Genomic DNA, 15,828 nt, shown 5'->3' on the forward strand with positions numbered 1-15,828 from the left:
CATCTAGTTTTGAATTACATTTGGTTGAGTTGTCAACTAACGTAAAATCAACAAAAAAGTCACAATGTCATTGACAAAATACGAAATTCCCATTATGTAGATAACTTTTTGCGAATTCAATCAGTTTTCCATGTTGTTTCAACATTATCACATTACATTTTCTGATTGAAATGACGTGGAACGAACGTTGATTCAACCAGTTTTTGCCCAGTGGGTCGGACACATTCCGGTGGGGCTAGCCAGTCTCCTCTTCATACTAGCAACTTTACACTTTTTGTAGTGAAGGGGTTGGGCGGAGCAGGAGCATCTGTCGTCGAATGGTAGTCAATTCAATGTAATACAACATTGTTTCCAGAAGGCGTAGCACAGACAGACAGAAATCTCCTTCTAATTAATAAACAGAATCAAACCAATCAAAGAATGGCTTGTCACCGCGCCTGAGCGAAACAATACTCATGAAACGCATGCTTCACTGAGCTCGGTTTCGAAGCACGAGTTGATGAATCCGCCTCCCCGATATATCCTCTTTCTGAATACGAGCCTACGGTCTGGCTCTCGCTATCTTGTCTGATTGCGCGGTGGATTCGCAATTCCGAGCAGCTTTTAAAACAAATAATTCAGACCGCAGCCAGACTTTGCCAGAGGCAAGATACAGCAGCTCACACACAGCACAGCAAGCAAGGTTCGGTCCGACCAGCATAGAAGAGAGAGGAGGGTTGAGAGAAAGCGATAGGCGCGTTGGATATGCGACTGGATATGCAAATGAGCTGCCCGGAATGACGGCACGGAGCACCCACGAGCCTTCTCATGTATCTGATCGATAGGGGATATTAGGGCCAGCTGGCCAGAGCGGGCACAGTTATAAACAACTCGATGACAGCGCGGCTCACTCTGAGCAAGTTGAGAAACAGTGTGCATCACAGACAGTCGAAACAAAGCGCCCACCGCGACGTTAAACATATTCAGCTGTCAAATAGGCTACAAGTCTACTTTCGCAACAACATGTCACTGTTTTGCCAGGACAGCAGTGTTTGAATGACTCGGACAGGGAGGACATACGTTGGCAGCCCTAAGGTTTTCGACATGCCAGAGAATGTTTCGTTCTCCAGGAACCGCACGGTTCTGGACGCACGGCTGGGGACGCGTCCCGCATGGGCTATCACGGTACTGGCCAGCGTGCTGATCTTCACCACGGTGGTGGATGTCTTGGGCAACTTGCTGGTTATCATTTCAGTGCTTAGGAACCGGAAACTTAGAAATGCGGGTAAGGGGATAATGATTGTTTGTGTCTCTGTGTGTGTGTGTGTGCGTGTGTGTTCACTCGCGAGAGAGACGGAGAAAGATGGCACCAGTAGTTATACCTTAATATTGTTGAAATAATTTGGCATGACTTTGACATATCAACCAATGCAATAGATATATTCTAAATGCAATGATAAGGAGAGATTCTGAAAATACGATTTCGTTCTCGTGCCTTATATGAATCCCTGAGCGGTCTCATTCACACCAATAAGCCTACATGCAAGTCTCCACATATGAATGAGACTGCTGAAAATAGTGAATGTATTCCTCCTATGCAGAAGGATTTAATTCCCTTTATGCACAGATAAAATTAAGATTGTATCAAATGTTGACGATTTGAGTTTTAATCACTTTTTTGTTATGGGAAAATGTTATGTCCTATTGTCTGTAATGTGTTTTAATAACCTATGGCAATGATTTGACAGTCATTCATCAGTCACTTGTGAGGATTCTGCAGGCAGTTCTCAGATTTTAAGGAGCCACTCAATTCCTACCAAACAATTTACGCTTAAATTGCATAGATTATGAAGAGGGTAAAATAATGCAATCCCGTGGGATTCTTTTGTTTAGCTTGCTTATTGTTGATAGACCTGTAGTTTATGCATTAATCGTTTGTTTTATTCAATATTGATCATAATTGTTTTTAGATTTATTGTCTTATTTATTTGAATAAATAAATAGCCATGTTTTTCTGTGTGTGCATAAACCGGGGCCGAAACTTTTATTTCCAGTGTGGGTTTTGCAAACCTTTTTCATATGCCTGCCGATGCCTGCCGAGTCCATACTGGAAATGCAAAAGAGAACAAAGTATAAAAATGATGGATTCCCGCCAGGGGTATCCAAACAGAGCGGCAAGAAGTCCGCTCCAACACACCGACAGCCGTGTTATTGTTGCAAACACATTATGTGCCCATACGGGTGACTTACAATGGGTTTATTTTGTTTGGCTTTTTCACGGTGGTCTAGTAGCTGTTATCTAGGTTACTGATTAATATTGGAATATATGTTTGAACACAGAATGCACATTTAGTTGTGATGGTTTGGGGGTTTAAAGCAGGGACCGGGAATAGTTTTAATACCCTTGGTTAATTCCAGTCTGTTTTGCCCAATACTGAGTGCTCAAATCCCGGTTTTTCTGCCCTTACGGCATGGTCCAGGTGTTGACTGTTGGAGGTTGGAGCCAATGGCCGACCTTCCGTACCCGCTCTCTGTTTCCCTGTCTCTGTCTCTCTGTGGCACTTTATCAGCAGTCCCAGTCGTTATTTATAAGTCCTCGGTTCGCTTGTTTTTATTCTTCCTCAGAAGCATCATCTACCAGGGGCGTCATGTCCCCTAAAAATCAGAGGGGACAGCTTTTTCCTGCAATGTAGAGCCATAATCATTATGCTTATTTCTATGTAAAAAAAATACATGTATATCTAAGCATACCTCTTGAGATGGCTGTGTCCTACTAACTCTTAGTTCTTTTTTAAAAGAAACTAAATATGTTTGTCTGCATCTCTGCTAACATCTGGGTAAAAGATTGAAAGTTATGTGAGTCTTATTCAGTACATTTAGTAACAACAGTGGTAGAGACTCCTCCATCCTCCACTCATTCAAACGTAGGTGTTGATCCTCCAGTCTGACCCCTCTGCTGTCTCTGGCTCCACACCCACACTGGCCCGGCCATCTAGAGGTGTGAAGGCTAGTACCTTTTATGTAGGGAAGCTAATTTAAAAAAAAATATTACCATAGCATTTTTGTATGTTCTCTATGATTATGTACTTGGAAAAGTATCACTTGACCAATTCGGCCACTTGGGTGCATTTGGGCAAACTCGTGAGGGACTTGATACAAAACATTATATTGATCTCATATTCTTGAATATATTAGTCTGAAACTGTGCACACACACTGATGCCCTCTTATGGACAACATCTAAATTACACCCAACTTCCTATGTCAATGTATGGCCTTTTTTTGCATTTCAAAGATGATGCAATAAAAATAGAAAGTGCATGTTTTTTTGTTTATCTTTTACCAGATCTAATGTGTTGTATTCTCCTACATTCATTTCACATATACACACACTTAAGTGTTTCCTTTCAAATAGTATCAAGAATATGCATATCCCTTGCTTCAGGTCCTGAGCTACAAGCAGTTAGATTTGGGTATGTCATTTTAGGCGGAAATTGAGATGAAGGGTCCGATCCTTACAACCTATGTGTTAGCTAACGTTGCCAATGAAAGGAAGTTAGACTAGCGAGCAACAAAAAAATGTAAGCATGTACTGTAGACCGTTTTGTTAACATGGAAGAGAGAAGGATGGCATTGGCGTTTCTGTACAAGTAGAATGAGTCAACATGTTAGTTCTACTTGAATGAATGCACGTACACACACGCACGCACACAAAAACCCACAACCATGGACAGCCACATCATATTTAGCTTACGTTGATTGGACTAAATTGTTTTGGGTATCTTTTAGTTGTTACTGTATTAGACTAAGCATAGATGATTTGATGGTGTCGAAATATTGAAGTTGAAATGTTGCTGGAATATTGGAGGCAGCTCCTGTTTCTTTGTGATGTGCGGTAACTGTGGTTCTAAATCAATAGTTATTTAGTGGTCCGAAAATGTCGGAAACATTAACTGTTTGTTACATGCGATATGCTTTGTGCTCTCCGGTTTTGCGATGAAGCAAAGGTGTGGTTGAATTTATTCTGCCACTGTGTCTTTTTATTGTCTCGGCCTTAGGCCTATATATCACGGTCCAAAGGCATATGAACTAAGAGTTTATAGAGAAAACAACACAATTATCACAATGAATAGGTTGTAATATGGCTTTTTTTTCCTGACTTGGCTTCCCCAGTGATTTTACCCACGCACCAATACCGCCCAACACACACATAAAACATAATTGCTTGTGGATTGGCGTAATCCCATGACTCTGGATCAAAAGGTTGCGTGTTTGATACCAGTTGTGGAGAGTTTTTTATTTTTCGTTTTAACCCTATCCCAAACCTTAACCTTTACCTTAAACCTTTTGCAATAACTGCCTAAACGTATTGTTTTGACCCTATCCCAAACCTTAACCCTTAGAAAATTAACGTTATTTATAATAAGGGTTGCATGGAGAAAATCGGACCTCTGAAATGAAAAATATATATTTTACCCGAACACTTCCTGGACACTTGAGGGGGAGAGTTGTGGTTTTTCGCAGACGACCGTGGACAAAAGTAGTTGTGGAAAGATCTCCTTTATAGTAAAAGTATTGCATGACTCTATTGTACTGTATCATCGTATTTGCCGAGAAAAAAAGTGTATTTATAAACATGTCATGCAATTCTACGTCCTTTTACATATTAGCAGAATATTTTTTAATACCACACAAATTACAGACTAAGAATGGACAGGCCTACGTATTCATCTCATCATATTTCTCCAATGCCGAATCAGTGTGTATTGTTTGCAACGAAACTGTCCCTGTTTGCAAATAACACATCTGAGACATTAGGAATCTGAGCAAGGTACTTTCAAAAGTTAGGCCTATACCTTTCCACCCCAGACAAAGTAGGCCACTGACACAGAAAAATGTAAACCGGCTGGCTACTCTTCTTCCACGGCTTAACCCAACGAGAGGTCACAATTGTTTCCCTAAAAGCCTTCTGGGTTTAAACCTCTTCTATTGTACAGAAAGTGAATAGTTTAATCAATTGATAGTGACATAATTAGATTACTTCCCAAGCAAAGTACATGTTTTGTCTCCTCGGCTATAGAGGGTTGTAGATCAGTTTCTGAATGCCAAAGAAAGAAACAATGATATCGCCATATACATCGTCATAGTCACGTATTTCCTGGGTATTTTACAGATTGTTTCTAGCACGGACCAAAACGCCATTATAGATCACTTTATAGTGTAACGACCCTGGGTTTATAAGCGCGGAAATCGACTCTGCCGGACGAGTATGCTTTTGCGGCACAGTCGATAGCGCGCTGGACTTCGGGCTAGGTCGAGGGTTCGAGACCTGCTCCCTGCCTGTTTCATTACAATATAATGGTTCAGTTTCATTTTCTTTAAAATCTTAAGCTAACAAAGGCCTGTGCTTTTTTGCCATTTTCCTTAATAAAAGGTAGGGCTATGGCATACCCTCTCACATCCCCTAAATTCGAGTCTTGGTTTTAACTTACCTGCACTTCACTGACACGGAGGTATGCTATTCAAAGAGTGCATGGTGGGTGGAGGAATTTACTGACAAATCTGTAGATATAGCAGCCTCTATAGCCACATTTAGTCTGTCAAACAGGTAGGCCTGCCTATTATTTCTTAAATGGGACGAAATCGGCTCCAACACAAAGCCCTCTTGTTTTTAGTAAAGTGTCATTAAAATGAAGATTGTTGAAATGAATTATGCCTACTCGAATTTGACTACTTTCCGCACCATGAGCTGTCGATTTCTGATTGATTGTGCTGCGGCTGCTGCTTCAAGTTTCAGCACCACAATGTAAATTACTCGAATCTGTCTTATTGTTGTCTTACTCTGATAAATACATCACGGGCAAGAAACATATTATTTTTAATAAAAGCAATTATAGCAAGCTATGAAAGTTGACCTCGGGTCCTCCTCATCTTCGCGCTCTCCTTCTCAAACTGAACAGAACATAGGCTATAGGTAGTCGCGCGCAACATTTTTTGGACTACACCTAATCGACAAGTATTTTCGGAAGAAGCCTTTGACTCTCCTTCTGAACTGCCACCATAGGCGTACACAGCACCGCCATTAGATAGGTAGCACAAACAACGTGTTTCATCAGCAAGAGCAGAGCAGGGCTCAGGGTTGGAATATCAATTGCAGTGTAATGTAGCCTGGTTGTATTTATACCATCCCAGCATCTATCTTATAAATGTAACTTTGCTCTGTGCTTCTCCAAGTATGCACTTCGTAGTCTATAACCTATAGGCTATGGATCATTTGATTGAGACCACACTAAATAGCCTGTTGTCGCACTTGATATTGTGTGCCCAGCGAAGAATCAGAGATTAGGAACGGCATCGGGCGAACATCGATATATAGCCTAATATTGACATTTCATCAATTACAAATTACATGACCCTCCCCTGGACTAGATTTAAAAATACTAAACCCTCCTCTTGACTGAAATTGAAAAAGCATTTCCCTCCCCTATTTTCCTCCAGGTACCAATTCAGTAAATGTTTATCCATCCCTTACCTTAACCATTCAGAATGCGTAATTCAATGATGCAGGATCAGAAGGTTGCGTGTTTGATCCCAGTCGTGGAGACAGTTTTTTGTTGTTGTTGGTTGTTTTAACCCCCTAGAGACGATGTCAGCACCCCACCGGAAATCGAATTAGCATAATAAACATCTGTCTGTTTAAGATAGATCTGTTGTTTTGCTCTGGATGTGTCTCAATCCACCTCATCTGCCGATGTGGAACACATCTGCGGTGAAAGGTGACAAAGTTAGAGCTGGGTGGATTGAGACACATCCAGTGCAAAACAACAGATCTCCATTACAAAATTGTCTGTAGCATCGGAACCCCCACAAGTGTCTCGGTATAGTGAATGTGCCAACCTCTTTCTGTAGGGTATAAACAGTTTGGGCTACACACTAATATGACCCCTCTTTGGAAAGGTGAGACTCTCACGAACAGGTACATGATGGTCTGCTCTAGGATGCCCACATGCATGACAAGACTCGTCTGAATGTCCCCGGAGCAGTTCGATTTTTTTTAATGAAAGTATATATGGAGACTGTTTAGTGCCAAAAGTAACGGGTCAAATACATGTAAAAAAACTTATAATAATAATAATCTGCAAAAGGTTTCCTGATATCTCTCAGATATAGGACAAACACTTCAGAACAAACTTCCTTTAGATTTTTGGGAGGGGGACTATATATTGTTCCATGTAATTAATCTGTTATTCAATGCATTTGTATGACCAAATAGCAGTTAGGCCAAATGTCATTTTCTGGCTAATTTGTAAATATATTTTATTGATACTTCAAGGGGTCTTAAAATTCAAAATCAAATAGCTAAATCATCCTTAGTATGACCTTAAAGCAATTCCATATAGCTTAGAGAAACCCAGATGGTGTATCAAATCACCCAGTCACTACAAAGATAGTGTCCTTCCTAATTCAGTTGCCGGAGAGGAAGGAAACCGCTCAGGGATTTCACCATGAAGCCAATGGTGACTTTAAAACAGTTACAGAGTTTAATGGCTGTGATAGGAGAAAACTGAGGATGGATCAACAACAGGTTAGTATTGTGGAGTAACTACGCTAACTGACAGAGTGAAAAGAAGGAAGCCTGTACAGAATACAAATATTCAAAAACATGCATCCTGTTTCAACAAGGCACTAAAGAAATACTGCAAAAAAATGTAGCAAAGCAATTAACTTTTGTCCTGAATACAAAGTGTTATGTTTGAGTTAAATGGCTGCATCATGTTATGGGTATGCTTGGTTCAGTCTGCTTTCCACCAGACACTGGGAGATGAATTCACCTTTCAGCAGGACAATAACCCAGTGGCGCACCTTTCACTGGGGAATGTGATACAAATTGAGGCAACGGTGTGCTTTAGAACCATGCGTGCACTTTTGAGAGGTCGGGTAGGCTGTTTGGAGTGTTTATCTGACTGGATAAAAAGTAATATATAAAAATAAATATGTCCCCCCCACTTCTAAAACCAATGTAGCGCCCATGCAATAACCTAAAACACAATCTACACTGGAGTTGCTAACCAAGAAGACAGTGAATGTTCCTGAGGGGCTGAGTTACAGTTTTGACTTAAGTCTGGTATAAAATCTATGACAAGACCAGAAAATGGTTTTCTAGCAATGATCAACACCCAATTTGACAAAGATTGAAGATATTTGAAAACAATCATGGGCAAATGTTGCACAATTCAGGTATGGAAGGCTCTTAGAGACTTACCCAGAAAGACTCATAGCCGTAATTGCCGCCAAAGGTGCTTCTACAAAGTATGGACTCGGGTCTGAATAGTTATGTAAATTAATATTTCTGTACATCATTTTCAATACATTTGCAAAAATGTCTAAAAACATGTTAGACTTTTTTTTTAGCCATTTTGAATTCAGGCTGTAACACAAGAAAATGTGGAATAAGTCAAAGTGTATGAATACTTTCTGAAGGCACTGTATCCCCTAACCTTAACTCTTACCTTACCAGAATGAGTAGCAGGAGCAACTAAAACAGAATGAGTGTGTCATGACGTTGCCCTCTTAAATTTTTTTATTTTACCTTTATTTAACCAGGTAGGCAAGTTGAGAACAAGTACCACGTGGTTAAACTCTTAGACTAGCAATACCGACAGAATAAGAACAAGTCTTGATATTAATTACTAGTCTGCAGCTAGGAATTCGGTGAGAGAGAGTGAGAGAGAGTGAGAGAGAGTGAGAGAGAGTGAGAGAGAGTGAGAGAGAGTGAGAGAGAGTGAGAGAGAGTGAGAGAGAGTGAGAGAGAGAGTGAGAGTGAAAATATAATTTCCTTGTAAACATATCTACTGTTTTATGCTTTTCTGTGAATTACCTAGTTAGTAAATAAATGATTTTAAGACAATTGATGTATGGATGACTCATAGTGAAGACTGGGTTCGTGCAGATAACCAACAATTTACGACGCTTGGAATGAGACTAACGTGAGGTAAAGAATACGTCATTAATCAGAAGACGAGTGCCTTACCTTTAGAACGAGTGCCTTACCTTTAGAACGAGTGCCTTACCTTTAGAACGAGTGCCTTACCTTTAGAACGAGTGCCTTACCTTTAGAACGAGTGCCTTACCTTTAGAACGAGTGCCTTACCTTTAGAACGAGTGCCTTACCTTTAGAGCGAGTGCCTTACCTTTAGAGCGAGTGCCTTACCTTTAGAGCGAGTGCCTTACCTTTAGAGCGAGTGCTATAAATTCAGAGTAGCAGGAGCAACCTAAACACTTAAACATTTGACGTTTGGAGCAACTTTGAAATTTGGCATTTGGAGAGTGTGGATTAATGTTTAATTCTGCAGTGAGACTGTTGCATGGTGGCCCAACGCCCTATTAAGACAATTTCTGTTGGTGTTTCCTTTATTTTGTCAGTATATCATAAAGGGAAATTGTTCTGTCAAATAGTCTAACCACCAATGCTGCTGGTGGAGTTAAGCTTAAGACTGATCAAATAAAGTTGTTTGAATTTGATTTGAATGAAGGGGTTCTGATGATGTTGACTCGGGTGATCTCTGGGGCAGGAAGGGTACACCTATCACCTGGGTCTCTGCCTGCATCTCTGCTCTGTTTCCATCAGGGTCATCTCTCCATCTATCCTGTCCTCCATCTTGTTCCCTCTCCCTTTCTCTCTGTGGGACTCCATGGCTAGAGTTCTGCATGTGTGTTGAGAGTCGGAGTAGAGACAGAACCCAGGTTCTCTTACATGGTGCACTCTGCATTCAGTATAATAATTAGGGTGAGTTTGAGTTGATTGATTCTTCCTCACAAATCAAACTGAAAAAAAAGTAACATTTACATAATTCAACTCACTTAAAATACCTAATACATTGCATTAATAGAATAGAGGACACTTAAAACATCACAGGACATGTTTTCATGATGGAAACTGAAATGTTAGAAATAAGAGCCAACAGCAGATAGTGGTCAAAAGTCATGCATGGGGCAGCAGCTCCCTGGTTCTGAATTGGATCACTTGATATCTACTTGACAACTTGTTATCATTGTGCACACAGACGCCATTCTTATTTCACTCTATGACGTAGTTCTCTCAGTTTCAATTCTCTCAAGGAATCAGCGCCTGTGTGTGTGTGTATTGACCTATAGGAGAACAAATAAAACGTTTTATTGCCACGTACACCAGATAGGTGCAGTGAAATGTGTTGTTTTACAGGGTCAGCCATAGTAGTACAGAGCTCAAGAGCAAATTAGGGTTAAGTGCCTTGCTCAAGGGCAAAACGACAGATTTTTGACCTTGGGTATTCAAACCAGCAACCTTTCGTTTACTGACCCAACACTAACTGCTAGGCTACCTGAGAGCCCCATAGTCGGTGTGGCTGAGGGGGGATCCGAGGGTGACCCTCTCATGGACCCCATCACTATGCTTGGCTCGTTAACGGTCCCAGAGCTCTCCTCTCCTCCACTCTTAAACGAACAGGAGCCAATTAAAGGCAGGCACAAAGGTCTTCTTCCTGAGTGTGTCGGGGGAACACCAATAGAGCCAGACCTCATCGCAGACACAGGGCTGGAGCACATTGGCAGCATGGCGGATTCTATCTCTCTCTCTCTCTTAAACTCCCCTCTTTCTCTATATCATCTCGGTCCATTTCCTCTCTCTCTCTCCCCCTTTCCTTTGTCCCCTGTCTGCTTGCTCGGGTTTCCTCTTTCCTATCACCCTCTCTATCTATCTCCCTTGTTGAGTGTGTCAGCACTGGGGAGGTGGTAGTATTTGTGTGTGTGTAAATACATAGCCATTTACAGCTCCCTCCATCTAACACAGCTCCTCTACTCCTCTTCACGATAACCATGACCTGCTGTCTGAATATTTAGTTAGTAGAGCTATTTCAACTATTTTGGTTTGGGTAATGCCTCAGATTATTATCTGTCTGCTCCGACAGTCACTTTCTCTCTTTGTTACACCTTCCTCTTCCTCCGCTTCCTCTACCTACTTCCCTCTCTGTAACTCTCATCCCTCCCTCTCTGTTCACTTCTCTACCTCCCACCCTCTCTCTCTCCTTCATCTCTCCCTCATTTCTGTCTCTCCTCCATCTCTGTCTGTCTGTCTGTCTGTCTGTCTGTCTGTCTGTCTGTCTGTCTGTCTGTCTGTCTGTCTGTCTGTCTGTCTGTCTGTCTGTCTGTCTGTCTGTCTGTCTGTCTGTCTGTCTGTCTGTCTGTCTGTCTGTCTGTCTGTCTGTCTGTCTGTCTGTCTGTCTGTCTGTCTGTCTGTCTGTCTGTCTGTCTGTCTGTCTGTCTGTCTGTCTGTCTGTCTGTCTGTCTGTCTGTCTGTCTGTCTGTCTGTCTGTCTGTCTGTCTGTCTGTCTGTCTGTCTGTCTGTCTGTCTGTCTGTCTGTCTGTCTGTCTGTCTGTCTGTCTACTTCTCTCTCTACCGCTCTCTCTCCCTCTTTTTACCTCTACCTAAGTGTGGTCTTAAAACTAACCTCCAGACAGTGATCTGAACACATTGGGTTGGACTATGGCCATCTCTTGAAGTGCTATGCCAGTTGGTTGCAGTTAGAGATAGGGAGAAGAAGGGAGGAGAGAGGGAGGGAGGTCAGTAAAGGGAGAGGGAGTTAGAGAGCAATAGGGAAAGACGGAGGGAGTGTGTGTCTGTGTCTGTTTCTTTGTATTACAGTGTGTGGTTTGAGTGTGGTCAGTGGTGCTAAGCTGGTTGACAATTCTGAGAAAACCATGGGGTACAAGCTTTGATCTGTACTGGCCCCTTTCCTTTGCCCCAAAACACAAACAGGTTTTCTGACTGATTTCTGAGTGCACTAATACTCTTTTCTGATTGGTTTCTGTGTGCACTAATGCTCTTTTCTGAATGCACTAATGCTCTTTTCTGATTGGTTTCTGAGTGCACTAATACTCTTTTCTGATTGGTTTCTGAGTGCACTAATGCTCTTTTCTGATTGGTTTCTGAGTGCACTAATGCTCTTTTCTGATTGGTTTCTGAGTGCACTAATGCTCTTTTCTGATTGGTTTCTGAGTGCACTAATGCTCTTTTCTGATTGGTTTCTGAGTGCACTAATGCTCTTTTCTGATTGGTTTCTGAGTGCACTAATACTATTTTCTGAGTATACTTAGGCACTGGTTCTCTGAATGCACTAAAGCAGACTGGTCTCATTAAAGGGGCTTTTTGAGTCTGTTTCATGGTCATAGAGTAAAAAATGAAAACTTCGTCACGTACAGTAGCCTACGTACCTACACAAAACTATCCACTGACAAAAAAACTCTCCTTGGTCAACTTTATCGTGGGTTTGAGTTCAGAAAATACGACACCTTTTCATAAATAGATTGTGTGTGTTTCTGTGCGTGTGTGTTTGTTTGAGAATATCTGAGTGGAATTCAGACAAAGAAGATAGTTTTCTAAAAACACAGAACTGCAGCCAGAGAGACAGAAAATAATTGCTTCAGTGGGAGAGAGCGACAGAAAGATTCAGACATCTAGACGTTCCGCTAGCGGAACACCTGCTCCAATATCCAATGATAGGCGTGGCGCGAATTACAAATTCCTCAAAAATACAAAAACTTCAATTTTTCAAACATATGACTATTTCACAGCATTTTAAAGACAAGACTCTCCTTTATCTAACCACACTGTCCGATTTCAAAAAGGCTTTACAGCGAAAGCAAAACATTAGATTATGTCAGCAGAGTACCAAGCCAGAAATAATCAGACACCCATTTTTCAAGCTAGCATATAATGTCACAAAAACCCAGAAGACAGCTAAATGCAGCACTAACCTTTGATGATCTTCATCAGATGACACACCTAGGACATTATGTTATACAATACATGCATGTTTTGTTCAATCAAGTTCATATTTATATCAAAAAACAGCTTTTTACATTAGCATGTGACGTTCAGAACTAGCATACTTCCGGGGAATTTACTAACAATTTACTAAATTACTCACGATAAACGTTCACAAAAAGCATAACAATTATTTTAAGAATTATAGATACAGAACTCCTCTATGCACTCGATATGTCCGATTTTAAAATAGCTTTTTGGTGAAAGCACATTTTGCAATATTCTAAGTACATAGCCCAGCCATCACGGGCTAGCTATTTAGACACCCGGCAAGTTTAGCCTTCACCAAAATCAGATTTACTATTATAAAAGTTTGATTACCTTTTGTTGTCTTCATCAGAATGCACTCCCAGGACTGCTACTTCAATAACAAATGTTGGTTTGGTCCAAAATAATCCATCGTTATATCCGAATAGCGGCGTTTTGTTCGTGCGTCCCAGACACTATCCGAAATGGTAAATCAGGGTCGTGCGCATGGCGCAATTCGTGACAAAAAAATTCTAAATATTCCATTACCGTACTTCGAAGCATGTCAACCGCTGTTTAAAATCAATTTTTATGCAATTTATCTCGTAAAAAAGCGATAATATTCCGACCGGGAATCTCCTTTTCGGCAAACAGAGGAAAAATCACAGACGGGGGCGGCCAGGTCACGTGCCTAAGCCCACAGTCCCTTGATCGGCCACTTGAGAAAGGCGATAATGTGTTTCAGCCTGGGGCTGGGATGACGACATTCAGGTTTTTCCCGGGCTCTGAGCGCCCATGGAAGACGTAGGAAGTGTCACGTTAGAGCAGAGATCCTTTGTAAAAGATAGAGATGGCAAAGAAGTTCAAGAAATGGTCAGACAGGCCACTTCCTGTAAAGGAATCTCTCAGGTTTTGACCTGCCATTTGAGTTCTGTTATACTCAGACACCATTCAAACAGTTTTAGAAACTTTGGAGTGTTTTCTATCCAAAGCCAATAATTATATGCATATTCTAGTTACTGGGCAGGAGTAGTAACCAGATTAAATCGGGTACGTTTTTTATCCAGCCATGAAAATACTGCCCCCTAGCCATAACAGGTTAAACTATCATACACTAATTCCACTGATTTCAAAACTTGATCCTCCAGAAAGTGGAGAGCAACACTTATGCAGCTCCACTACACAAGTTTCCTGAACCGGGTCACCAATTCATGAAGTGTATCCAATGGAACCTCTCCAGAGCTCACTACAGAGAGACTGAGAAAGTAGGCATGCAGCGGCCGAGAAGATGACTGCAACGTCTGCAACGTCCCCCATCCTCCCCGTTATAGAACTATGTGAAAGAGAGAAATTAGACAGTGAGAGAGTATTAGATCGTGACTGTATTGTGACTAGAGGCTGTATTGGGACTAGTAGCTTTAAAGGGACTGGAGGCTGTATTGGGACTGGCGGCTGTATTGGGACTGGCGCCTGTATTGGGACTGGCGCCTGTATTGGGACTGGCGCCTGTATTGGGACTGGCGCCTGTATTGGGACTGGCGCCTGTATTGGGACTGGCGCCTGTATTGGGACTGGCGCCTGTATTGGGACTGGTGCCTGTATTGGGACTGGTGCCTGTATTGGGACTGGTAGCTGTATTGGTAACAGTGACTGTATTGGGAGTGCTGGCTGTAGTGGGAGTGCTGGCTGTAGTGGGAGTGCTGGCTGTAGTGGGAGTAGTGGCTGTATTGGGAGTAGTGGCTGTATTGGGACTGGTAAATGTATTGGGACTAGTGGCTGTATTGGGACTGGAGGCTGTATTAGGACTGGTAACTGTATTAGGACTGGTAACTGTATTAGGACTGGTAACTGTATTAGGACTGGTGGCTGTATTGGGACTGGTGAATATATATTATGACTGGTGGCTGTATTGGGACTAGAGACTGTAATGGGACAAGTAGCTTTATTTGGACTAGTGTCTGTATTGGGATTAGTGGCTTTATTGGGACTGATGGATGTGTTGGGACTAGCGGCTGTATTGGGATTGGTGGCTGTATTGGGACTAGTAGCTGTATTGGGACTAGTAGCTGTATTGGGACTGGAGGCTAAATTGGGACTGGAGGCTAAATTGGGACTGGAGGCTGTATTGGGACTGGAGGCTGTATTGGTACTGACGGCTGTATTGGGACTGGTGTTTTATTGGGACTAGTGGCTTTATTGGGACAAGTAGCTTTTTTTGGACTAGTATCTCTTTTGGGACTGGTTGCTCAATTGGGAATAGTTGATGTATTGGGGGTTGTATCTGTATAGGGAGTAGTGCCTGTATTGGGACTCGAGGCTGTATTTGGACTAGTGTGGCTGTATTTGGACTAGTGTGGCTGTATTTGGACTAGTGTGGCTGTTTTGGTAACAGTGGCTGTATTGGTAACAGTGGCTGTATTGGTAACAGTGGCTGTATTGGTAACAGTGGCTGTATTGGTAACAGTGGCTGTATTGGGAGTGCTGGCTGTATTGGGAGTGCTGGCTGTATTTGGACTAGTGCTGTATTGGGAATAGTGGCTGTGTTGGGACTAGTGGCTGTATTGGGACTAGTGAATGTATTGGGACTAGTGGCTGTATTGGGACTGGTAACTGTATTGGGACTGGTAGATATATATTATGACTGGTGGCAGTATTGGGACTAGAGACTGTAATGGGACAAGTAGCTTTATTTGGACTAGTGGCTGTATTGGGATTAGTGGCTTTATTGGGACTGATAGATGTGTTGGGACTAGCGGCTGTATTGGGACTAGTAGCTGTATTGGGACTGGAGGCTAAATTGGGACTGGAGGCTAAATTGGGACTGGAGGCTGTATTGGGACTGGAGGCTGTATTGGGACTGGAGGCTGTATTGGGACTGGAGGCTGTATTGGGACTAGTATCTGTATTGGTACTGACGGCTGTATTGGGACTGGTGGTGTATTGGGACTAGTAGCTTTTTTGGGACTAGTATCTCTTTTGGGACTAGTATCTCTTTTGGGACTGGTTGCTCAATTGGGAATA

The 15,828-nt window shown here is 42.0% G+C and overlaps 1 protein-coding gene across 1 annotated transcript in view; it reads left to right on the forward strand.

Annotated features, from left to right (window-relative positions):
- Positions 1-533: 533 nt before the first annotated feature.
- LOC106613152 (melatonin receptor type 1B-B) overlaps positions 534-15,828 on the forward strand; it is a 96,583-nt gene continuing 81,288 nt past the window's right edge. Inside the window, exon 1 of the mRNA XM_014215140.3 lies at positions 534-1,264. Within this exon, the coding sequence (XP_014070615.3) occupies positions 1,036-1,264 (229 nt within the window). The 5' untranslated portion in view covers positions 534-1,035. The remainder of the gene's footprint in view (positions 1,265-15,828) is intronic.

Source organism: Salmo salar, chromosome 09 (assembly GCF_965601325.2).
Source record: "Salmo salar chromosome 09, fSalSal1, whole genome shotgun sequence".
Lineage (NCBI taxonomy): Eukaryota > Metazoa > Chordata > Actinopteri > Salmoniformes > Salmonidae > Salmo > Salmo salar.